This window comes from Megalops cyprinoides, chromosome 15 (genome assembly GCF_013368585.1).
Source record: "Megalops cyprinoides isolate fMegCyp1 chromosome 15, fMegCyp1.pri, whole genome shotgun sequence".
Taxonomy (NCBI): domain Eukaryota; kingdom Metazoa; phylum Chordata; class Actinopteri; order Elopiformes; family Megalopidae; genus Megalops; species Megalops cyprinoides.
In genome coordinates, this window is record NC_050597.1 from 30176980 (window position 1) to 30203963 (window position 26984).

A 26984-nucleotide genomic window follows, 5' to 3' on the forward strand; every position below is an offset into this window, starting at 1 on the left:
TGCGATCGCTCTCTTCCGTGTTCTAATACGTGGCTTCAGCCTGGTCCCAAAGTTCGTTTTTGCTGCCTGGTGTGTACCGAACTGCCCTCTGCATTGCTGATTGGCTGTGAACATGGCAGTCTTGTGTCTACCTGCGGTTGACGTCGCACTCGTGTGACCCTGCAGACGTCCGCCACTGGGATAAAGATCTTTGAGCGTAACTGTCGGTGGGAGGCGGGGTTTGGGACACCAGGAAAAGATGAGTTTGTGGGACTTCTTTTCAGATTCAGGCATTAGAATGGCCTCTTGTCGCTGGCGGCTCAAAAGACGACAAAGGGAGGGAAAGGGCAGGGGCGGTCCGTGGGGGACAGGCGGGCGAGCCGGGTAGACAGAAAAAGGGGTTTTTTAAGAACAGAGCCTATCTTACGCCTCGGCCGTCAGCAGCACAAAAGGTGTGCCGCGACAGCCAGGACGTGTCTGGTCTTTGCCGGCCTTGGTGATGTTTGGAGAGCTCGACTGGCGCCCTTGGGGTCCCAGCGGAGAGTCAGTGGGGTGCGAGTCAGAGCGGGTCCGTTCTACTGCAGAGGGCTGTCGAAAACAGAGTCTGGCAGGATGGAGATCTTCAGCTTCCTCTCAGGCCAGCTGTACTCCTTAGGCAACTTGGTCTTAACAGGGGCAGGGGGAAGAAAACGAACAAAGGGATGATGGATGTTGGATCTGTGAATGCAATTCTGACCTCAAAAATAAATCCATAGAAGAAAATAAAATGAAACTCCTTTTACCTCCTCACTAGCATTCAGGTCATGTAGATCTTCAAGCATTCGTTCAACAAACTCTTCAGTCAGCAATATCTGAGGGGCAAATTTGTGAACACAATTACCAACTGTCACCTTGAACGACACCAAGCGTGCACGCTTTGGCTCAGGTCCAGCTGCATGGAGCAAATGGAACCAAGTAGCTAATTACTTTTAAGATTCAATCCATGGTTTCCAGGTTTGTGAACATGCAGAAAAACATTCAGATATTAAAAGGAATCACCACTTAACAAGATGATAACAAAGCCACATACAACATACGACATTGTCTATGGATTACTGATATTACCTTGAACAATAAATTGTCAAATACAGTTCATCTAACTAGGAGTTCAGTCCTAATTTCAACGTACTTTTTCCTAACACCCCCCCCCCCCCCCCCTTTAATCGGAGTGCCCTTCTGTCTCTGGTGGGATGTGAGCTTTAGTGGCTGCAGGAGCCAAACGTACGCCCGGAAAAGTCCGGAACAGTCTGGGCCAGCTGTGTGCTCATGCATCCATCACCTGCTCGCTTTCTCACGCTGTGGCCGAACTTGGCGACATCGTGGCTTATGTAACCGCTTTCTGGAAGCTGCTGCCAGGGGTTGAGGGACACATTCTTCTTAATGTGGGAGTGTGGGGGGGCGCATGCTGTTTATAGCCGTGAGAGGTCCACTGCGGTGGCTTGCAGGAGAGCAGATGCAGACTCCCATGAACCCGGGAATGCACCCACACTGCTTTCAGATGCTCCCTCTTGCTTTTTTGTGGGGGGGGGATACAAGGAATGACCCCTCTGTGCTGCGTTTAACTACGTTTCTGTACCCAACCCACAACCTTGCTTGTCCACTGACAGCAGGGATGCCTTTTCTCTCTACCAGAGCACAGGTGAGGGGGCCCTCTAGGCTCACATACCTGTAGCCAGGGGCCATGGGCGGCGTAAGGGTACTCCTCTGTGGCAAAGGCCCCCTCCACCCCCGTCGACACAAAAGTGATGGCAGTGTCACCAGTGATGCTTTTATATGTGAAGTGCCTCCCGTGAAGCAGCCGACCCCTACAGAGAAAGACAGAGACAGGCCGGGGGGGGGGGGAGAGAGAGAGAGAGAAAAAAAAAAAAAAAACAACAAATGAAATGACAGAGCCTAAGATTAGGCCTGATCAACCCACTGTTTCCCTCCCCAGTGCTGAGACACTTAATCTTTCTACCATTCAGGGTGTCTTGCGTAAGCCCCTTATTTTTCCATGCTAAAAGCCGCCTTATCTTGCTGCAGGAAAGCAGGTTGAAGATGAAACCCTGTTTTCTGGGCAGCCTGATCTCCGCTGGGGCCCTGCTCTCTTTCTGTCCCGGACAAAGGGCTCTCTGTGAGCTGACCCTGGCTTCTGTTTCCCTCCCACACACACACAAAAAAAAGATTACATAAAACTGTGCCCATCCTCAAGCTTTTCAGCGGCCGGTTAAGGTTATTAAGCCTGCAGTGTAGACCAGCTGGGGTCATTTAGGCCCGTCCCAACTCCTGCTCCTACAGAACTGATGACCCACTGCACTGCGGTTTTAAAGACAGAACCAGATCAACCAAAACTGGATCACGGTCACTGCCAGTCACAATGTACGGCTGGCATTGACTGTCCACCATAATCATCATTATCATCATCACCAATCACACAAAGGTTTTTAACACAGAAAATAAGACATACTATGTAATGTGAACATGGACAATGAAAGATGAACAATGATTTGTAGCAATATTAGTAAACTACTGACATGACTGTGGGAGGAATGCAGTTATCTTATCAACCAAAGGCCAAATAAGCACTGTCAAAATACCATGATTATCCCTGTGATATTCGATCACAGAACATTTACGCACAGGAAAATGATGCGCTATCAATATGGAACACCTGGCAAAGATAGCCACGGCCCTTCAGCAAGATTACTGAATCCATATCCACATCTGAAAATCTCATTCCAACAGATGACTTACAAAAATGCACAGCCATGTTACTGCAATCATTTCCATCAAAAGACAGCAGATGCTTTGCAACAGTGGTAAACCACCATCCAGGAGAGGGTGTAAAGAATGGAGGGGTTGATACTGTGTGTGTGCATGCACGTATATGTGTGCATGTGCACATGCATATACAGGACAAAAGTATTCGGACGCCTGACCATTACATTGCAATGACACTGTATTCAAATACATATACTTTAATATGGAGTTGGTCCCCCTTTTGCAGCTATAACAGCTTCCACTCTTCTTGGAAGGCTTTCCACAAGATTTTGGAGTGTTTCTGTGGGAACTTGTGCCCATTCATTTTGTAAAGCATTTATGAGGTCAGGCACTGATGTTGGACGAGAAGGCCTGGCTCGCAATCTCCGTTCCAGTTCATCCCAAAGGTGCTCGATGGGGTTGAGGTCAGGGCTCTGTGTGGGCCAGTCAAGTTCTTCCACACTGATCTCATCAAACCATGTCTTTATAGTCCTTGCTTTGTGCACTAGGGCACAGTCATGCTGGAATAGAAAAGGGCCTTCCCCAAACTGTTGCTACGAAGTTGGAAGCATAGCATTGTCCAAAATGTCTTGGTATGCTGAAGCATTAAGATTGCCCTCCACTGGAGACAAGGGGCCTAGCCCAAACCTTTAAAAACAGGTGTGGCCAAATACTTTTGTCCATATAGTGTATATGCAAGTAAGAGTGTGTGTGCGTACCTGAGGCACAGTGGAATGAGGGTGCCGGACTCCTGGTTGAACTTGAGGTGCACACTCTCCAGCTGGCGGGTGCGCACCAGCTCGTGGGGCACCACGGCCGCCGAGCTTTCACTCTCCAGGCTGTCTTTGCGGCTCCTACCGAGAGAGAGAGAGAGAGAGAGAGAGAGAGAGAGAGAGGGAGAGAGAGAGAGAGAGAGAGAGAGAGAGAGAGAGAGAGAGAGAGAGAGAGAATGTCATTCACCAAAGGGAGAATGCAGACACCCACAACCCCCCCCCCCCCGACGCCTTGAGCTGTGAGCCACAGGCAAACCAGTCTGACAGAGTGACGTGAAGCAATGGTAGCCCAGGAGTCTTGTGCACAGATAAGCCACCCGTTCACCTGTACATGCGCAATGCTAGTTTGGGCCTTTAGGTCTAGGGTGTCTTTCAGGCGGCTCCTTCAAATTGCCCAGTGTATTACAAACGGTTAACATCAGTAGAGCCTTTGACAAGCTTTATGTAGCACAAGGCCAAAAAAAAAAAATCTTGGGGTTCTCCTTTTAAGCAGGTAAAACACTTTGTATTGTTTCAATTCAAAAGTACATGGCAAAAAAAATTCTAGAGGTTCAACGATGTCCCTGAAAACTAGCCTCTGTCCTACTGAGCAACTTTTGAGAGTGTTTCACTTTTACATAGGCAAGGTGAAGGCACAGTTCCCAAAACCAGGGTAATCAACTCAAAGGGGTGTTTGCTTACAGAGTGCATTAATCCGCCCCAAAGTACCCGCCTAGCCAAATTTTCTATCATTGCATTCACAAAGTATTACAGACTATGACATCATCCTTGATTTGTGTCTTGGACTTGGACATTTTAAAAATAATCAATTTTGTCACTCACGTTTGCAGTGTTGGCATACTTTTTGACCATGACGTAAGAGCAGGCTACTGTGAATCCCTAGCGCAGAGACTATTTGCAATCAGTAATTTATGAGGTTATTGTATTGTCTGTCACATGTGGCCTTCAACAGCTATATGCAAACTCAAGATATTTAACAGGAAAAACTATGAACTATAAACAGGGCACTTAGTAGACAGGAATTTTGTGTTGTTTATTTCCGAAACAGTTCAGTGTTTCTTGCCATCAAAACTGAAAAATTATTTGACGGCAGGCACTGCTGATTAAATCACCTCAAACGCAGGTGTCATGTGACTATCTTGGAAACGGTGGTCTTACACACACCTGAGTGTCATTACTGTTGGTGAGCTGGACCACACTGAAAATCCAGCAGCTACAGTCCATTACTTTCTACAGGCACGGCTTCAGCTACAGAGAAAGTCTGGGTGTGCTAGCTGATATGTGCTGCCAAATGTATTTCTCATTCCAACTGAAATGTAACGTTCCATAATTTACCGATCAGCTGGTTCTTAAGCTTCTTCTACAAAAATACTCAGCAGATTACATCCACTAGGGACTGCATTTTTTTTATCCCAAATAATAAGAATCTGTACCCAATATCTGCCTGGACCTCACGTAAACAAACTGAAAGATTCATGAATTCATGAATGAACTGAAAGAAACTGAATTCAAGTTCATGTTTATAAAAACAAAAACAAAAAAAAGACAAAAACAAATTAACCATTTGCTTGGAATGGACAACATGAAAATTTTCCATTGTGCTAAAAGGTCATTTCTACTATTCCGTGAAATGACAGTGTAGAGGTATGAGGGATGAATGCTTCCAGGAAGGAAAACAGCAAGCAGGTTTAGAACAAAGCTTGCGCTCCCCCCCCAGTACATGTTGCATAGCAACAAACTTCATGGTAACCATTAAATCAACATTCCAAACGGCCAAAGCGGACAACAAATGCCTTTATAGCATTTTTTTCAAACTGTTAAATCCAAACTAGGAACGTGCAAAAGCTGCTTTTTCTGTACAGTTGCTGCATCAACTTTTTGGGGCAGGCAATTTCTGGAGAGACGCTTCAGACAGACACGACCAGCGCCATTTCTGTACTGGCAACAGAGATGTGAGAGCAGCCGTTCACTGCTGGTGCAATCACACAAGGGAAAATTCCATTAAACAAGGGAGTTAACTGAAACTGTTTATGATGCAAAAATTCGCCAGGTCGTAAATTTAAAACCCGGAATTGTAAATATGCGGTAAACAAAATTTCACTAAAAGTCTTGCAGGAAAATAACCCTCTGCAGAAAACCAGGAGTGTGGCCTAGGGGAAAGGAGCAGGGATTACAACCAAAAGGTTGTGGGTTCTATTCCCTGCTGGGGCACTGCTGTTATGCTCTTGGACAAAGCACATAACCCACAATTGCCTCAGGAAATATCCAACTGCATAAATGGATAAAATTGTAACCTACTGTATGAGTCACTCTGTATAAGAGCAACAGCAACAAACGGTTGAAGGAAGTGCATTGCCAAATTAAGTTATTGTGTTTTCTTTACTACATCAACTTGTGCCTTTATTAAAACCATGCCAAGACTCAACCACACCTCCTGTTACATGGCCCCCCACCCTGGTCCCTGTCCTTTACAGTTATTGCCTTTATGTGTCTGCTAAGCTTCCCCCTAACCTACACCAGGTCTTTCACTGTGGGCAGACTGAGAGGGTGTAACCAGAGACTGTGTACACCTGAATGCAATATTCCCTTTGCGTTCTTATCATCTTAATGTAACAGCTGCATTTCAAACAGTCTTTAATACTGACTTTAAAACACCCAAAAGCTGAGGTTGGACTGAGAAACAAAGTGCAGCCAGTGAACACATGAGTGACTGGGGCAGTTTAAGCTTATATATCTATAATAACAATAATTGGTGATGTCTCGTTCCCTCTCTCAGGGAACCGGGATTACGTATGTAACCTAGATGTTTTTCCCCATCAAACTGATGTGCCTGCTGTGGTCTGGCCCTTCAAGAGCTTGGTCACACCCAATTTCATCCTTAACATACACCTTCAAAAGAACAGACACAGCTGAGAACCACAGCACTATGTAAACCCTGAGTAACAGCCAATTTTTGTTTCCCTCAAATCAGATGTGACATGGTGGCAGGAATCCTAGCATTCACATTTAAAAAAACACCATGATTATCTGCGAAAGCAAGCACACGCTCCCCTGCTACATTCTGCTCAGCGGTGATCCGACAGAAACCGATTCTCGAACCATTTTCAGCCCCAGGAATATCCATTAAGGACCCACACGGTAGAGCCATTCCTTCAGTAGAGGAAGAAAACACTGTTTGAGCTGCGCAGGAGCGGTGCTCGCAAACATCAACTCCGGCACACCCAGGGAGGAGACAGTTGAACAGTAACATTTTAAAAAGGAACATTTGAAAATGAGTAACCTGAATGGCAGGAACAACAAATCTTATAATAGGGGTAGCAGTGTGGTGTAGTGGTAAGAAGCAGGGCTTGTAACCGAAAGGTTGCTGGTTTAATTCTCTACTGGAACACCGCTGTTGTACCCTTAGACAGAGGCCTTGGTAAATATCCAGCTGTATAAACGGGTAGCGTATAATTGTAACCTATGGAAGTCCCTCTGGATAAAATGTAATGTAACATTAACACATTCCCCATACAGCTACACATTTGTGAAAACACAGAAGTGAGGAATTTGTGGAATTTACGGAACTTGTCTCTTGCCCCTCCCAGCAGGTGCACTTTAAAAATAAAATGGCCACCATGTGGGAAGTGGGGGGTGATGAGAGGCTGCAAATTTCACACTGACAGGGGTTATTTCACTTTTCTCATCGTTTGCTCTTACCTTGAACTTGGATGGCACTGCAAGTGGCCCACTGATAGTCTATGGAGAAATTGGGGGGAGAATTGTACCAAAGTGAAGAAAGAAAGAGACAGTTCATTTTCCAACTCTGCCGACAGGCAAATCAATGCGCTTCAATGTGTGTCTTTATGAATGTAACAAACAAACACCGTTCCCCCTGCCATCCTTTTATAGGTCCTCAGTACAATATTAATGCTTCAGTGAGATCTGAAAAGCAGAATGGAGAGGCCTGCTTTAAATGGTTTGAGGACAAGGAGTCATGATTCATTTTTTTCCCTTCAATGTAATTTTGTCACCTAGAAAAGGTAATTTTATGTAATTCCAAAGGGGACAACTGTACCAAGAAAGTCAGGCTCGCTGAGAGCTGCAGGCGACATATTGCATGTATCCGGAAGAATTCTTCTTCTGTTTTTATTTGCAATTCGAGTCAATGATTGAATCACATGGACTCCTAAAAAAAATGTGCAGCATTCTTGGTCCCAGTCACAATCGGAGTCCTTATGTAATTGTACAGACAGTGGCAGTAGAGAGCAGCTTCCAACAACAGCTCAAAACACAGTGAGGTCCACTTTTTGTCATGGTTTTAGTTTAACATTTATAAAGCAACACTTGCTTGCAGACTTGTCTAACACATGCCACATATGTGCACATGTGAGTGCATATATACAGAGTATCACCAGTCTGCAAGTGTTCTGGGGCCTCCGGCTGCTCTGTGGCTGTAGCTGACACAGGCAGAGGCACCCTCACCGCAGGGATGGCATTATCCAGCTGCAACCCTGTGCTGAGGAAAGCAGGGCTGCACTCATCTCCATAGGATTAGGACAGACTCCCCGATCCCAGTGAGGAAAATTGCCACAACTGCTTGAGCTGTCCGCAGCATCATCACAGCAGAGGGTCGTTCATTAATCCACTGAATATCAACAACATTAATGGCTGCTAACGCACACAGAGAATTTTCATTTAAAGTAAGTGCTGCCTGGAAACATGTAACATACAATTTTTTTAATCATTAAATAGTCCAGGGGAGTTTACTGAAGTAAGTGAATACTTAAGAGCAAGCAGAATGCGAGGGAGTATGCATGCTCCATAGCAACCTGACAAAACTAAAACCAAGGTCACCTCCAAAAATGAAAACAAATAACAAGCCAAAAAAAGTGAATGGCTGGGGAAATGCAAGAACTGAATTAATGTAAAGCCAGACATCCCAGTTTGCCTTCCCTGCAAACACAGGGCAGACTTGTATGGAGCTGGGTTACTTTTGTGCATCCATCCTTTTCGCCCTAAACAACTCTGCCAAAGGGCACACTCCTCTTTCACTATGTGGGCTTAAAGTTTCCGTCCCAGACAGTTCTGTGTTTCCAGCTTCTACACACATTGCTGCTCCATATTGTTCAAGGTTGGTTTCTCGAACACGCCGAAAAATGACAACCTCTCCTTTTAGCAAGGAGTAAATGTGTGGCTGAAAAAAGTCCTGTTTGAAGTCCTGAAACTGAACCAGCAGGGGAGGTGGGTGGGTGCTGGTGACTGTCTGGGTACAGCACCACGGCAGGGCGGTTGGTTGGATGCAGAGGGTGGGGGGGGACTTACTGTGGCCGGTCGTGGTTCTGCCTCTGGCTGCTGATGGGGGGCAGGACTGCTTTGCTGTTGATCTCCAGTCCTTTCCGCAAGGCCTCTCGGATCTGCTCCGTGTCTGAGGGAGGCGCACAGATGCAAAATGATGACATCGGGGGCATGCAGTGATGACATCACATCACAGAACCACACCATGCCACGTCAAAGACACGATCGCACTGATAGCACTTTGTTCCTTTATTGTCAAAGTAACGCCTGCAGGTGAAGACACAATGTTTTTTTCTAGACTGGTTTTAAATGAAATGGTTTCTGAGGATATGCATGATTCATCACGTGCTATGATTAAGAGTTTGTATGTTCAGTCCATTAGAAATAAAGCTTTGAATGCTATGAAAGAGATGTAATGTGTAATGCCGTTTGGAGTGACATCTCATTACTTGGAAGAAGCTAGTAACAACAACAACTTATGAAAAACAAAGTTATATGAGTCCATATAATAAGACCCCATGAACTACAGTTCAGAGAGAAGACAACCGAAGGCCTCATTTGAATGTGTCTCTAGATATGTCACAGGGTACTAAAATAACCAGCGCCGGTCAACATGGTGTAATAATACTACAAAAGCATAATAATTAATAACATGCTAACGAACCACAAACAGATGTCAGGATTTATGGATTACAACAGCTAGGTAGGGAGCCAAGACGCTGTGTAAAGCTGTGCGTCTGTAGTCTTTGATGGAAGATGGCTGGTGGTCACTTTCCTGACCACTGTGGGAGGTAAATTCAGTGTGTATGCAGGCATGTGGATGTAGGCAGCGCTGCATTCGGCACACGGGGTGATTGGGTGCCTGCTGCACTGCAGTGTGAACGCGGGTGATTGGGTGATTGGGTAACTGCAGCACTGCATTCGGCACGCGGGGTGATTGGGTGCCTGCAGCACTGCAGTGTGAACGCGGGCAATTGGGTGATTGGGTGCCTGTAGCACTGCAGTGTGTATGCGAGTGATTGGGTGACTGCAGCACTGCAGTGTGTATGCGAGTGATTGGGTGACTGCAGCACTGCAGTGTGTATGCGAGTGATTGGGTGATTGGGTGCCTGTAGCACTGTAGTGTGTACACGAGTGATTGGGTGACTGCAGCACTGCAGTGTGTATGCGAGTGATTGGGTGATTGGGTGCCTGTAGCACTGTAGTGTGTACGCGAGTGATTGGGTGACTGCAGCACTGCAGTGTGTACGCGGGTGATTGGGTGACTGCAGCACTGCAGTGTGTACGCGGGTGATTGGGTGACTGGGTGCCTGCAGCACTGCAGTGTGTACGCGAGTGACTGGGTGACTGCAGCACTGCAGTATGCACGCGAATGATTGGGTGATTGGGTGACTGCAGCACTGCAGTGGGAATGCATCCAGACACTCAGGTGCTGACCTTTGTCAGACAGGCGGCGGGGCTGTGACCCGATGCAGATGCTGCGGCTGTCGTCCTCGTCCTCCGGCGGCCGGCTCAAGTCGTCCCAGGAGCACTTGGCACTGACGCCACTCAGGTTGGAGCCGTCCGTTTCGATGCCCTTGTCCACCCTCTCCTGCTTGAGATAAGCAATCCCAGAATGCAAAGCGCCCCAGGAGCAAAGGGTCAAAAGGACTCCGAGGAAAAGCACTGTCTGAGAGGCAAGCTGAAGCATGCTGACAATTTTAACACTGCACAGTGCAACACTTCCACCAGCAGATGGAGGTGTTATGCCATTAAATTTTAATAAAATGACAAATGAGGAGTCTGGTCCAATAATCTGAAACCTAACACACATTCTACATTTTTGGAGGTGATGGTGAAGCTCTGCATGAAATAATGAACAACAATCTACAGGGTCTAATAAGCAGAGCTACAAACACCACAAGGGAAAGAAGAGTACAGATGACAGTGAGAGAGCACAGTGAAATACATGTGATGAATGCAAATGCATGACAGTCCCACACTTCCACATTAAGTAAGTGAGAAAAGCCTTACTTGTAAGTGTGGATCGATGTCAAATATGGTCTCCCCCCGCCTCATGTCTGTAATGAGCCAGGGTCCACCAGCACTGTGGAGGAAAGGAACAGAGCAGGAAATTAAGGGCTTGTCCCAAAGGCCTGGCAAATCTATGCTGAAATTTCTTTTTCTCTTTTTCCACCGCTATTGGCCAGAATTGCATTCATCTTTCACCAGCATTCCCATCCAAAGATGAATGCAATTCTGGCCAATGGCGGTTTCTCACACTTCTGGTCACAGAGTGCACCACAGAGAAGTGAGCACTGAACGGAGAGTAGGCACTACTCCACCGACATCATCCATGCACTCACAGTCACCTGACAAATCACAGCATGGCTGAAAGAGACACCTTTCCGTCCCCTGTCACCTGCAGAAAGGAGCCAGTTTGCTCTGCCACTGTTTGCTCCTGGTTGTTGTTGCTGGCTGACACAGCTGGTTTTGAACCTGGGCTTTAGGGTCAGGCTACCTTCAAGATGAACACCCTACTGACTGATCCACTTGGGAGACCCTTTAGTTAAATTTCTAATGCTGGCCCTACTCTTTAAGAAATCCTACTTTTCACAGAGTCTTTAACCACCTCCTGCCCCATACCCAATCACTAGTATTCTCCAGTTATGATCTCCACTCTGTGCTGAAAGACCATAAACCTACTGCTTGGATCCCATACATATTCTCGATCTCCATCTATCCTTGGTTGCCCTACAACGGTTCTGAATGCACTAATTAGGTCACCTGCAAATGGTCTCCCTCTGCTCATCAGTCTTTTTCTTTTGACGTGCCCCAAGGCTCCACCCTTGGGACCGTTTCTATTTTCACTGTACACTAGGATCAGAAAACTCACGGTCTGGATCGTATCACGGTTTTTGAGTCATGGATCAGATCATTTTGTCGGATCAGCAAAAAAAGGAAGAAAAAAGATAAGTTTGCTTTCCGTTTATTACTTAGAGAACACTTAAAGCAAGGAACTTTTGCCCATGGTCTTAGATGACAACAACATTCAAGATGTCCAATGTTTAAATAAAATCTTAAAATAAAATATTCAATACTCAATTGCTAAATTAAAGTGCAATATGAGCGCTTGTTCTGCTGTTCTTCGGCTGTGTCCGAAATCGCTCCCTATTCACTATACAGTGCATATACTGTGTATACATTTTACACTTGAACGTTGGAATTAACTGCCAGCTAGCTAGCTAACGTTAGTTTCAACTAATTTGAACAGATGAAGCTGGGTGCTAGATCCTTCATTAAATTATCCTTCATTAGTGACAGCTAGATAGGTAGCGGTATTATCTAGCTAGCAGGTTAATGTCAGTTGCGACTAGCTAGTCACTTAGCTAGCTAGCTGGCACAGTTAGACACAAAGATGTTCATACAAATGTTCGAATAAACTTGCAAACATAAAACTATATCCAGAAAATGATTCATTTATTGTATGACTGAATAGTGAGTGAACGAGTGAGCGATTTTGGACGCAGCCTTTATCTTCGCAATGCTTCTGCTAAGTAAGGTTGTTGGTTATTAAAATGGCACTTGTATCTTTTCACTGAAACTCTGCATCGAGATTTAGGGAATTATTACTTTAAAAAGTAACAGCGGCAGTAAAACTGTATCTCACACTATTATGGTTAAACTTTGCAATTAATCCGTGGTTCACATGCGTGCCGAACCTTGGGGGGGATCTGTACAGATCACGGATCAACTAGGGACCATTACCACCACTACTCTACACCACTTTGTGTTCTGTGACCGCTTGCCATGGCTCATACTGTCACATCTATGCAGACGTTGGGTCTCTTTTTCACCCTTGCCAAGTCAAGTTTCCTTTCAGTTTTCAGAAGAGTGTTATTGCCAAATGGCAACAATATAAATGTAATGAGGGATCCACTGACTGTATTTAAGCCAGTGAAGCACCTTCCTCACTCACACGGGAACTCCACGCAGAAGGTCGATGATGCCCTGGCCGTTCCACTGCTGGGCAGCCTGTAGCTCCTCAGTGCATACCCCAACAATCTGACAGAGAGAGGTGAGAAAGACAGAGAATAAGGCATGTTTTCTCACCAAACACATCCTGAATGATCAGTGGCAAGGCCCTTTTTAAATTTAAATAATAATAATAATAATTTGGAATTACAAATTTCACTCAACTCTCTTCAGTCAACTCTCACCACAACAACTGCTGTACTTATGCAGGGGCACTGAGGTGAGACTAGCATAACCCTCCAATACACAGCAGCCCCCAGGGCTTGGCCGACTCACCTGCAGGAAAGTGATGAGCCCGAAGGGGGTCTGGACTGGCTGCATCTGGGGGTCCTCTGTCAGCAGCATGTGCTGAATGCGAGACTCGCTGTTGTCCAGGGGGCTGTGCCACGAAATGTGGTCCCCACTGCAAAATGTGTTTTCTGAGGAGAGAGACGCACACAAACCAGAAAGTAAAATAAGGGCTCGGTTTTCTTGGTTGGTACAAGAAATTTTAAAAAAATGGCAGAAAAATGTACACTATCTTTTGAGGGTACGCTTCTGCCATCCCTGGACTTCTCACTGGGAGAAGTGCAATCTGGTCTGGCAAAGCTGTCTTTCCAAGAGCCCACCTCAGACTGCCAGAGCCCACACCACAGTGCCAGCTCAGTTCTCTCAGACCAATGGGACAGCGTCCTGGCAGAAATATCTGTCTGTCCTGGGTCCTGCAGAATCACTTTAACCCTTTTACACCCCACCACAATTCTGGTCGGAAAGGATTCCTACTAGTGGGGCGGGGGGGGTGGGGGGGGGGGGGCTTTAATGCACAAGCATTTGGACTCATTTGTTTTCGGGTAACATGGGACAGTCTATTGGCTGATGGGAGAGCTTAGCATGCGCCCCCCAGGACGACTAATAACCCAGAGCAAAAAAGGCTCCGACCATGGTGACTATGCAAAACGACCTCTATCCGTCAGGAGATAGACGCGTTGGTGAGACAACAAACAGCGTCGGTGAGACAACAAACAGTTAGGCACCACTGGGGGTGATGCACAGCGTCGCAAAACGTGTACTCAGAGTGCGCACACCAGTGGAGCTTTCGGATGAAAGAGGTGCGCCACAGGCCTGGTGAGAGCACTGTCTCAGAGAAGGACTGGACGAAGAACTTCAGGGTGTCCATGTACCTACCCATTTTATCCTTTAGCTGTGCAACTGAATCCAAGATCCAATTATACAGATGGACACCCGATGCAGAAGGGGCAATACTATTGTTATATATCAGTTATATTACTGCTATAAATTTCTCTCAAGCACAGCTGTCTGTTTTTGATTTGAAAGTTATCTTGCCAGCACAGGCATGCTGTCATTCTCATTAGCTGGCTACAGATGAATCTAGAGCTATCTCAGCTATAAACACATTTTATGTACTTATATTCTGATGCGTTTACTTTAAGCAATTATAGACTATACTAAGCTGACAAGCAGCCAATTGTATGGAACGAAATGTGAGCACGTCAGACACCAAAATCTCTCAAATGCCACACAATGTATATCCTTCCTTCCTGCTCACTGTTAATGTAAAGGTGCAACGCAGGGCATTCTCAATATCTCTTCTTGCTTTTTAGAGCCCTTCCAGCAAAGAAGACCATTGAGAAGGCCCGTGACATGACCAGTACAACAGCTATGAATCGGCTTGATGCCATCCCCCTTCTAGTTTATTCTGAGTGGAGCGCCACTTTGAGGTGATTGGCAGAGTCATGCTCATCACTGTTCTCATGTGTGTCATTTTTCTGCTGCCCGGATGACACAGCACAAGCCAGCTTTTTTCAGGCGAAGCGAAAGCGCCATTTCACATGCTAATATCCTACCAGGAGGCCAACCTGTATGTGTCAGTCACCCCGCCTTCTCCCACCCCTGCCCCCCAAACCAGGGGAGATTACTGGATTAAAGCCCCTGCAAATAGACTGCTCCACAATTAAACACTCTTCTAATGCCACAAAGGAGGTTTTCACAGCCCTTCAAAGATAAGTAGATGAGCTTTTATAAGTGGGAGCCAAAACATAGCTGGGGAGGCAAGGGGGGTCTTTTGCTTCATCTGTGCAGTACCTTTTATTCATGGTGAGAATTTTCAAATTTTATATAGAAACAGACAAATTGTTGAAAGGCTATCCCCAGCACCCAAATAAACATTTTGTGTACAGCGTCTTCCAGGCAGAACGGACAGCAAAAACTCAGCACAAACCCAGTATTAAAACTGCCAACCATGGGCTCTTCTGTTTGAAACAAAAAACAAAGACATCAAGGCAACAGCTACAATGCTTACAAATTCTCACATATTCATACCCACGTGCATTTGCAAGGCAAATACACTGCAATCATAAATTCTATCAAGAGAATTGCCATTATCTCTGAATGCTTCAAACAGAGGTGCTTTTTTCAAGGGGGAAACCAAGGACATGAGTTCTAAATAAAGGAATGCAACTGACGCAGTGCTGGCATGACAATACTGTACAGGCAGCAGACCTGGCAACACATCTCTGCCTTTCTCTTGTGATAACGACCATCGTTAGTTCTCATTCGCCATCTTGAAATTGCCCATACTTTTAACGCTGTTAACCAAACAAGCCAGTCATGTTAAGGTCTGTCTATGAAACCCATTGGATAGCAATAGGTCACAGACCAATTAACTAGGCTGGTGATCTGGGAGAATGGGTTTAGATGCGATGAAAATCGGAATGTGTAACCTTCCATGGTAAACTACTCGGGTGGATTCTTCTTCAATGCATTCTCATGCCAAAAATTTTAAGTGTAATTTTTAAATATCTTAAATCTGCAGTAGGATTATAATTTTATGATTATTTAATATTAGCTCACCAGTTTATAATTTAGTTTATAAATATATAAGTTATAGTTTTTTTTTTTAAACAAAGTAGTGCTATACCTACCTGCCATTCAAAATCAAACATCTCCGACTGAGAGCATGGGAACAAATTACACTACACAATTAAACGGCACATGTCCAGGAGAGGTTCATGTCAGTATGCGGCAGTCAAAATGTCCTTTTCACCCAGCTGCTAAATATGAACAGGACAAGACAAGGGCAAGACAACTGAAATAAGGTATACAAGATCTGTCAACATTACTGGGTCAAATTTACTCCCATGCGCAGTGTGTGTGGCTAGAGTACTCCCAGTGTCATGACTGAAACCTTGCAGACATTGATCTGTAGAACAAATCTGTACAAAAAATTGTGCGCTGGTTCACATGCTCTCAGAGGCCGTAATGGAAGAACAGAAAACAGTAACTGCACACATGAACAGTTCTGAAGAAGTGGCATGAGCACAAGGAACAAGGGGTGGGGGGTTGCAGATCCTGCCTGTGGAATCTGAGCCCCCAGGTGGTAGCATGTTTTCACCCAAGAGCAGAGAGGAGAAGTGAGACAGATTTTTTGGAGAGGCGGGGTGGGGGGCTGTGAGGCTCCTGCAGTCATGAGGGCAGCAGCCCACCCAGGTGGAAATGGACCCCAGCTGACTCCAGAGGGTTGGCTGAGGATTGGATTCTACCCTCCTGAAAATGTGTTACGGGCTGCTGGAGGGATGATTTATTAAACTGGAAGAAAGCTGAAGAGAGGCCGAGAGGATGAGAAGAGCCGTTATTTCCCTGCGTGTGGAAAATGTATTTCTGCTTTGCATATCTGAACACGCACATACACACACACTCACACACACACACACACACACACACAAAGTTGGGAGAAAAACCAATACAGAGCTTTTGGGAGAGTCTGAAACTTTTCTGGAGGCCTTAAATTTCCTCACCTCTAATTGTCAAACTGATGTTTCCTCATGGGCTCGCTCTGCTACCCCAACTGACTGTTGACACTGATTGGCGACTTCTCTTCCCAGCACCACACAAGTATCACTGTGGGATCGCAAGGACCCTCCCAGCTCTTATTGCAGAAAGAGGCATAAAAAAGTGGGGGGAAGCCATCCAATTACTGCTTAAGCAAACAAGGAGAATGACCAGCGAGACACCTCATCTCTTCCAAACTGCAGCTGGCCCGTTTTAACGGTCTCACATGTATGCTTTATGGCCTTAAAATACATACTTCTCAGTTCTCAATATTTCAGGTTTCAGCATACTAGGTTCGTTTCCAAAGATGAATTTCCAGCTCCCAACAACCCTTAAGAAAGCTGAGGACCAATTAAAAGTTTCAGGAGACAAACATTCTGGTTGCCCTGTTCTTCTGAGACCGCCTTTCCTCCTCCCCTACTTTCTTTTAAACATTTGAAACATTCTCCACTCTGCTGCCATTAGGGTATTAAGAGAGCTGTAAATGCCCCTCTGAGGGGAATTCCTTAGCTACCTCTCATTTCCGGTTCAGTCTGATGACCTGCATGAGGGTGCCCGAGCACACTTTGCGTGAGATGCATTCCTCGACGGCCCCGCTGTAGAACATTGACTTGCATGGTCACACTTTCTGCCGACTTAATGATAGGTTTACTGCAACCAGCGTCCAAATTCCACCTGCTGGCCCTGCTGCTAGGTCACCGTGGGGCAGGGGCAAAAAGCTTGAATAAACTGAAAAGCAGGTGCTGTTGACCAGATTTGAAAACCACTGACGTGTAATATACAATTAACTGAGAAGTTAGGGGTAAAGAAAACATGAATTTTGCCCAAACCTTGGATGAAAATCAAATTTTTTGAACCCGCTAGTTTTGATACGAATTTGTCCAGCTGTGGTGAGTGGATGTACCTGATTGGAAGACGTATCGTGCCAGCCCCTGCATGAGCTCTGCTGGCCAAGTAGGGGGCGCCGTCTCCCCCGCTTCCCTCTTCAGCCTGAAGGTCAGCTCAAACCCAAACCCGCTGGGGCCATCTTGACCTGTGAATCTGTTATAATGGCAAAATGTTACCAGTCCCGATCATAAGCCATTAGAAAATTAGACTTATGCAAGTAAAATTCGTTTTAGGTTAATGCTAAGAATTTCCATATCTCTGACAATGTCATTTGATGGTTTACACGATGTCAAGTGGCACTGTGTCTGTTGAACAAAAAATGCTTGGGTAAGGAAAACACAACACTGATTCAACATGCAAAAGTTGCTGACAGAGCGGTCGGAATCACATAAGAGCCTGTTTGGGAGGAAATAACTGTCATGCCCCTCGTCCATTAGATTGAAAAGACCCCAAAGGAATTACTTTGAAGTGAAAAGACCGTAGAACAGCACATATTGCTGAATCAGCTCCCAGCTGTATGCTAAAACATAGTTAATGCAAATTACATATAATTAGCTGATGAGTCTATAGAGAGGAAGGAAAGGCCCATTTCAGCAGCACAAAGAATGTTTTGATATGACACTACCTTAATTGGGTTCAGCCATACTTAATCAACCAAACTTTACAAATAGGTTACCTTTTAAACCGCATTCTTATTTTCCAAAAGCAAAAAATAGGTTCAGCTCTAGGAGGCTTCAAACTAATATTCCCTCGAAACACAGAGCCGAATAAGGAGATTAAAAGAAGGACAAAGCATGATATAAAGACAATTTACTGCCGACTTCAACAGACTTTGACGCAATTTTCTTAAGGTAATTACGTGTGAATGACTCTCAAACCTCCACTTTCAGTTACGCAACTTTCTAGAGTTAATTTGGTAAGTGTCTTCGTTCCATTTAAAGGAATATATATATTGCACTATATGCATACAGCACATCTAAGAATTAATGAGCAATATATTGACTGTTGCCTCATGCACATGTAAAGCAAAGAATGTTAAAAGTCAATTTTTTTTTATTGAGAAGAGTGAGACCAGGGGAAAAAGCATTTCTCTTGATTTCAGCTTCTGGTTTTACTTTCTGGAAAGGGCCTCCCTGCTGGAGTGAGCCACACATGAAGTTTGGTTACCCACGCTTGCCTCTCCTCAGTGCTAATCATTGGCTGCGTCCAGCCGGGGGGAGGACTGATTCCTGCCTGACCCTGAACAAAGGCACACCATCCCAGAAGCACACCAGGAGAGGGTTGTGGTCTGGGAAATCGTACAAAACGTACTCATGCAACGCCCCGAAGATTACAGAATGAGGACGTGGGGGGAGGAATGGAGTCCGCATGGCCTGACAAAGGAGGTGCGTTGAGCCCGACAAGGCCAGACACTTTAAGTGCGGCCAGGCTTTGTTTTTCTGGAAAAATAGTCTGCCTCAGAAAAGGATTAGACGGCTTTAGCTCAAAACCTCCCCTCCCAGACCGGCTGCCTCACAAATGCTCCCTATAGACCCACTGCGATATTCAAGATGCAAGGATTTTTAAGAAAAACACACTGAGGAAGTCCTCTTTAAACCCCCTTCTCTTGATGTTATGTACTTATGTGGCCGTTCTCGGTACAGAGAATAGGTTTTTGCATGTTTTCATTGCATGTCACTGTTTTTCCCTCCCAACAAAGCGCCTGTACCTCGTGCGTGGAGTGGAAAGTGGGCACAACAAGAACACAGAGATCCAGCCATAACCATCTCCTCTTAAAACGCACATGGCAACTTCCTTGGAGACCAATGGCAGGCCCAGTCTTTTGCAAGGTCTGAATGCACGTTTAAGTTTCTCAGCCTGTGCTGCTGTTCCAGTTACATTCCACACCGTTGCTGAGAATTGCTGAGAATCTTATTTCCATGTCTGTTCTTTACATCACATTATATTATTGTCATTTAGCAAATTCACTTATGCAGAGGGACTTACGTTCTTACTGCTCTTACATGTTATCAATGTATACAGCTGAATATTTACTGATGTAACTGTAGGTTAAGTACCTTGCCCAAGGGTACAAAAGCAGTGTCCCAACAGGGAACAGAATCAGCAACCTTTTGGTTACAGGCCCTGCTCCTTACCACTGCTGTCCAGATCTCTTTAAACAACATTCTTACTTGATGTTGCTTGATTGTTGTGGTTCCTTCCTTATCCTACTTCATGTGTTTTCCTCCAATAACATTTAAATATAATTTCTTTTTAAGAAGTTACAACTCTCTGGTTTGTGTTAATCAGACCTGTTCTGAGGCTGTTTTCACACTTGGTCCGATTTGCTGGTCCGAACTCGAGTGTGATTATTCCCCCCCTCCCCTTGGCCCTGCTGGTCTCCTTTCACATTACATTTTTTGGTTGCGAACCCTGGTCCATTTACATCATCACCATGTAAGGAACGTGCAGCTTTTATTTACCAATATCGCTAGGCAACGACGCAAAAGGGAGCATTACTGCCTGGTTTTAAATCGGATAGCTTTCACACCAAATCCGAACTGCACTGGAGTTTAAGTGAACCCTACCCTAGACCCCCGTTTTCTGGAGGACTCGGGTACAGTCCCTGGTGCGCACTTGAGTTCAGAAACGGCGTTCACATCAACAAAACGAACCGAACTAATGGTCCAAGTGGACTCCGGTCCGCACCAAAAGCTCTAGTGTGAAAGCACCCTGAATCACTTACACACCAGCTGCATTTCCAATTTAACCAGAACTACAATGTTTAAAATTTTATTCAAAGGTAATTTTATATTCTGATAGTTTTTGACATTTCATTTGTAATTATGGTCTTGCAGTTTGGTAAGTAAGTAAACCTGAACAACAGTGGCATATGATAAACATTAAAAGGAAAATTCATCATTAAAGACAAGTTACTTGGAGCCAAGAGGAAGGTTGTTACCTTCAAATTCCTCTCAGTCAATGCATAATTTAACTCAAAATTTCTCACTGCCCTTGACAATAGCTGCCATATTTGAGACAGCAGGGGCAGAACCCATTTGAAGACAGACAGCTCTGCTGATTGAGCCAAGCCATGGCCAGCAGACAGATGTTCCTCTCACTAACATTTTAACACTCTTTCTGAGGGAACGAAGGCCAGCTCTGGCATCAGCTGTTGGGCCAAGTGAAGGGGCCCCATTATGGCTCAGCAGCTTCCTCTCCTACAGTGGTCCCTCCCATCTGCAGCTGCACTCAACACCTTCTCACCTCCTGAAATTCCCACCCCCCTTCATTACCATGGCTGACTCCAGGGGAACATGAAACCAGAGAGCAGAGGCTGGAAAATGGGCAGCTGGGAAAAGGCAGCTCATAGGGGTGAGCCAAAAAAAGGCAGAGAGCAGCCGTATGTACAAACAAATGCACATTTATTAGCACTATTTAGCACATGTTCGCTGACCTTATAGACAGCAATGAGCAGCTCTTGAAGAATGAAAAGCGTTCATTAGGCCTAGTTAGCACGTGTTCCCTGCCCTTACAGTCGACAATGAACGGCTCGTGAAAAATGAAAAGCGTTTATTAGTGCTGGTTAGTGCATTCTCACTGACCTCACAGACAATGCTGAACCACTCAAGAAAACTGAAAATGCCTGTGTCTGAACAGGAAGGAACAGAGGACATTTCGACACGTGTCATTCAGGCGATGTGATCCAAGTCACATTTCTATGCAGCCTCATCTGTGCCTGCGCATGTCTGCGTGGATTCTAAAATGCTGTTTTATTACCAGATATTCTGCCCTGTCCTTTTTTTTTTTTACAGCTTCTGGCTGGTAGTGGGAGGTTTCAGCACCGTCTATGTTTCAAGAACACTCATAATTAGCTAGGCATTCAGAACACTTACACCTTCAACAGTGTCAGAGATAGAACTATCAATGTCAGACAGGCAGAGCTGGTCATCTGCTCAATATATACAACATCTGTGGCGCTGCTTCAGACATTGCGACAGGATGGAGCAAGGCTGCATAACTTACTCGTGCACTCTGTTGTCTCCATACAAATCGCTCAGGCCGAAGCTGATGTAGTGCCAGTGCTCCTGGATGTCCTGGGCCGGACACCCCAAATTCCTGTACATGCTAATATAATCTAAAGGATCTGGGCCCCCTAACCTGTGAAAGGGAAGACAAAGATTATTATTGCACTGCAGTTTATTAAATGAGCAAGACTATGTATTCCATCCAGCAGTCTTTGACAAACCAAAATGTGCAATCTTAACATCAGTTGAAACAAATCCGAGCAGTACCCTGGAAATTGTCAATTACTGGCAACAGTTTGTCAGAATTCAAATCGTGGGTATCCTACCATTTGACTTGCTTATAAAACATGTCAGACTGACCTTTTCATAGTTTACTATGAGTTACTATGAGTTTGGTTTACTATGAATGCGTTGTAGTACATGATACTACTGAGGGGCTACAGAGCGGAACAACAAAGATGCACCAATGAAACAGCTTTTTAGAATGAGAATAGCAATTTCAGAATGACAATTTCAATTACAGTAAAAACACAAAACAGGGACAGTTAAGGAAAGTACATGGTTAATCGCATTCAAAAACTACCATCAGCACTGGTATCCTCATGCAATTTGATACAGACTGACAAAACAATTGAGTGATCCTATTAGCTTGTAGGGTTGATTATGAAATCTACAACATCATGAATGACATCAGGCCACAAGAGAAGTAATGAAGCAGACCATTTTGCTCAAAACTAGGTTTTGACAGTCCTTCAGTCATATAACCTATGCAATGACAATTTTGTGTGGTGAACACAGTATTGCTTTGAGACATGCTGCATATCTGATACAGTAATTAAATGTGCATGCATCCATGTGAGTGGACCACTATAAGAGGACTCAACCCAGAGGGTACAAGTTCTGTATGGTGGAGGCTGACATTTTTTTCAGGAATCCTGTGGGTCACGGGATTCCTGTGGGATTCCCGCGGGATGGGAGTCAATTTCACTATTCATCACGTGATTGGGATGGGATAGGAAAAAAAGTCAACAGGAGCGGGCGGCACGGGAATCATAATAACAATAGGTCAGTTTTAATATATAAATTTGCAGTTCTAATATGAATAAATGCTATTTTCTTTATTTTGCACATAATGCTATTCATTCTTATGGCCTGACCTAGAGGTGGGCAGGGCAGCCCACTGTCCTGCGTATCTTCTATCTATCCTTGCTGCTTGATTAAATCAGGTGTGCTCACCTAATCAAAAGTGCCACTGATGTGTTCAGTCAGGTAGGTAGAGCAAGGATAGACAAAAAATATGCAGGACAGTGGGCCACCAGGAGTAGGATTGAGAAACACTGCCACATAATACGTCTTGATAGTCATAATAAACGCCTATGCTAATGTCTTATGTATGTACTGTACTGTACTTTCTCTCTGTGTTTTAATGTGAACTTTGTATACTTACAATTAAAGAGTTTACCGTATAACAGTGTATGCTTCAACTCGTAAGCAGCAACATCCAATCTCATGCCTATTCCATATAGATTTGCTAAGTATATAGTATAGTGTTCGCACAAAGTCCAAATTACATAACGTCCTATTTCACAGAACGTATTGCGGACGTTAAGCGACGCATGGCTGTATACCGAAATCTTTTTATTTGAGGAACACAAGGGTATAAGTCCTAAAAACAAAACCAACCTGTATCATTGCCTACTTATTAATGACACGAAGCAGCAATGTGTTTGTTAGCTCAGGGAAAGCTGGTTTGTAAGGTAGCTACAATGACTGACAAAACGTAGCTGACTGTCAGTAGCAACTCTGCAATTGTGAACAACGTTTTCTTGTTAGCCTAATATGAACAACTAGCTAGCTAGCTACCTAGCAAATGAACATGAATAACTACGTTTCTCTTGAATTGCTCTAAATTACATTGCATTTGTGAGCAAGTGTTGCTGTTCAGTTTAGCTAGCTAGTTAGTTAGGTAGCTAGGTAGTGGTTGTGCACTGTTTTAAAGTTAAAGCTAAAAAGCTGTGACTGCAGTGCACATATATATGAATATATATTGGACACCCTTCTCCACGCATCATTTTTTATTTATATATCTGTACATATCAAGAGACAAATTGTAGAGTATGGGGAAACCCAGCACTGACATGATAAGCTAGTCCTCCATGCTTGACTGGAACCAGAATGTTGGATCACTTGTTTCAGCAACATGTGTCATGCTGCCTTCGCCATGTCACATGGCTCAGCATTTGCATAAAACAGACCTCGAGTCTAGTCTATTTTAGCCCCACCTAGTTGGCTTTGCAACAGCCACTTGTCTCTTCTCGGAAAAAAATGCATATTAGCTTAAAAGATCGATCCATAAATTTTACAGATCGATATCGAATCGGAATTTTTAAAAAACGATTAATCGTAAAAACTATTTTTGCACACCCCTAGAAAAGAGCTATGGAAATCAAACTGAAACATTTGGACTTCCTACTTGACAGCCCAAAGATCCTGTAGCTATTGGACCACATATGAAATAACCTACAGATATAAAAGGCTAATGCCATTAGCATGAAGGTAGCTTTTACTGTCAGCACGTGTCAGTTCCGGGTCGGCTCTCCATATGTACCAAGGGATGCCTCATCCCGTCTCAACAAGTAACATCACCCCCAACAGCAACTCCCCCAAAGACCTTGCTATTGGGGTAACTGGTGTCACAGTCTGAATCCAGTCTGTCCCACAGAGGGCCATTCTTACGCTACATGCTAGTGTAATTACATTACGTATATCATTTAATGTGCTCTATCTCAATGGGGAACGTTAGTAGGTTAGGGTTATCAACATGCTTTAAGCTTACTGTGCATAATATTTTTAAAGTTCACTCATTCAAGTGTCATTTGGCTCAACAGCAATTAATAAGTAACTGAGTGTTTTGACACTCCTTGTCCCTACACCTACTACTCCGGCTGGTTGATCAAGTAACTTCAGTGTCTTTCGGTTCATTAACTACTGGGCAAGTTTGAGATGTTTCTTCTCACCAATTTACAAAGTAATGCGTTACAAGGACAAAGCCGTCTAATAAAATAAGTGGTTTAGACATTTCTGGGTTCTTTCTGGGGTGAGAAAGACCCACTCATAATACTGTAATGGTAGTTCCATTAGTCTTGGTACATTGGCGAGAATAAAATACTATGTTATAGTAAGGTGGGTAAGACAGACAAGTATAAAAGTAGGGTATGGTGGGATCTAGACAGCAATACAAATATAACAGAGAATACTGTCCGCTAAATTAAGCAGTGTATGGTGTCACCTCTCTACTGATGTTATATCAGAGCCAGAGTCAGCATTACCATCTACAGTTAGGCAGTGCAGTCTGCCATGCCACGGAGAGGCAGGAACAGACATAACTGCTACAGATCCAAATTATCAGAATATTCTATGCATAATGGCAGTCTAGAATGCCAGAATTCTACACACAACAGGATCTACAGGTCCCCACTGATTTCAAACAATGGCCTCCATTAGAGGATTTTACATGAAAATTCACCACGGTTTACCTCTGCGTTTTCCTTTGCATTTTGAAAATCTATTAATGTGTAATGTAGTATGTAGAACCCATAAAATCATACTGGTAAATCACTGCTTACCGGTTTTCGTTAAGAATTTGACTGCTAGCCAGCTCCGAGACTGAGCCCTAATATGAAGCCTCACTTAGGGAACGGGTATTAATTTAAATCACTTGTTCTTAGTTTAGCCCATCTAATTTTATGGGGAAAACTGGATTTTTCATCAATATAAATATTAATCCAGAGACGTGATCGCTGATGAATGACATTTCACTCTAGTTACCGGCGATGATCAGACTTCCTTCGGACACTAACTTATCCCCTTTCCCAAGGACAAGCCCCCCAAAGAAAAAAAAACTGTACTGAACATTGGGAGCGTATCATCCTATTTGGTCAATTAAACGGCATCTTCAGCTGTAAATCGTAGTGTCCTTTATATTGTAGTTCTAGCGGCTTTGTGGTTGTGTTTGTAACTTCAGTCCAGTTTCTGATTCAAATAACCAATGTCTTCGTGTCTTCAATAACGTAACAAGATAGCAATACGTACTTTAGGGGCTTCGACACACATGATCTACTGTAAATAAATATTCTGTAAAAATGTAATCTGTGTAGACAATACAAACCTCCATTAAACGATAAATGACCATGCACTAGCATCTAACATTAGCTTTAGTTAGCTCACTTGCCGAATATCCAGCCAAGTACAGTAGTAGTTGGCTAGACTTACACTCTACATATCATTACATTACATTACAACTCTACATATCACACTCAAAACCCGTGAACTGTGATGAAACCTGTGATTTTGTCACACCAAAGACATGAATAAGACCCAACGATCGTGCAGAATACGATTTCCAATGCTTTCTCGTTGAAACCAACTGGCTGATTATCTCTGTTAAAGAGCTAACATTAGACTGAGTAGCCTAATAAACGTTTACATGGCATACTGCGCTCCAAGGTGATGTGTAAAACGAAACCTGGATCACAAACACAATCGACCATGAGCTGACATTATGCCTAAACATTAATATAACGTGCCCAATCCAGCTAGATGACTCACAGTTTATTCAACATCAGACTTGAGTTAGGTAGTTTACTTTGAGAGCTACTGATCTCTCTATCATTTGTGCACACTAGTCAAGTAAGCGATTCAGCTATCTCTGGACTATTCTGTTAAACTACCTAACTACTCATCAGTGTAAGTCAGCTTGGTACCCATTTAATTTGCAGCTAATAGTGGGCATCTAAGGTCAGCTTATTGATTAGCTGGACAAAATTTGTCTATCAACAACTGTGGACATATCACGGTTAACATTATTTAACCACATTAAACTCCATGTAAATGTAACATTCCCAACTGGAAATTCGTATAAATTAGCTGATGTAGCCAACCAACAATCTAAACAATCCAACCAACAAGGTTAGCTAGTTAGCTGGCTCATACAACGTTACAGAACAGAATAAGGTTACTCTGCTGGCTGAGCAAGCTAAACGTTAGTTTATCAACTTTGGCTAGGTTGGCATCTCCCATCTCGAAAGAAAAAAAACTCCTTTATCATCTGCTGAAATACGAAACGATACTCACCAGTACTTGACGATGGCTGTTACTTGCAGGGGGTTGGGTTGATCGGGATACAGCCGCCTGCACTCCGAGTAGATCGCCTGCAGACCCGGCGGAAAGAGCGACGCCAACCCGTGGGCTGCGGCGCCGCTGCTAGGCCGCATTTCATCCATCCTTCAGAAACCTCAATTCAAAAACGACCAGTGGAATGCCCACAAAGAAGCGATACTTAGACTACTTTTTTAACCTAGACAACTACAAAACCCCACGTTTCGTACTCTGTGTTTTCTAATAAAAAGATTTTTACTTGTGTGTCTAATGGTATCGTTTG

The 26984-nt window shown here is 44.2% G+C and overlaps 1 protein-coding gene across 2 annotated transcripts; it reads right to left on the bottom strand.

Annotated features, from left to right (window-relative positions):
* sufu (suppressor of fused homolog (Drosophila)) lies at positions 1-26984 on the bottom strand. 2 transcript variants are annotated; one of them, XM_036547415.1, is made up of 12 exons: positions 26678-26984; positions 21543-21677; positions 17554-17690; positions 13098-13240; positions 12766-12851; positions 10821-10893; positions 10245-10398; positions 8835-8937; positions 3477-3611; positions 1685-1823; positions 762-830; positions 1-644 (listed from the first exon to the last, which is right to left on the bottom strand). In XM_036547415.1, the coding sequence occupies exons 1-12, from the start codon at positions 26824-26826 to the stop codon at positions 555-557; spliced, it is 1413 nt and encodes a 470-aa protein (XP_036403308.1). In that variant the 5' UTR covers positions 26827-26984; the 3' UTR covers positions 1-554. The 2 variants fall into 2 exon arrangements, with proteins under 2 accessions (XP_036403308.1, XP_036403307.1); XM_036547414.1 differs by having other exon boundaries at positions 10245-10401.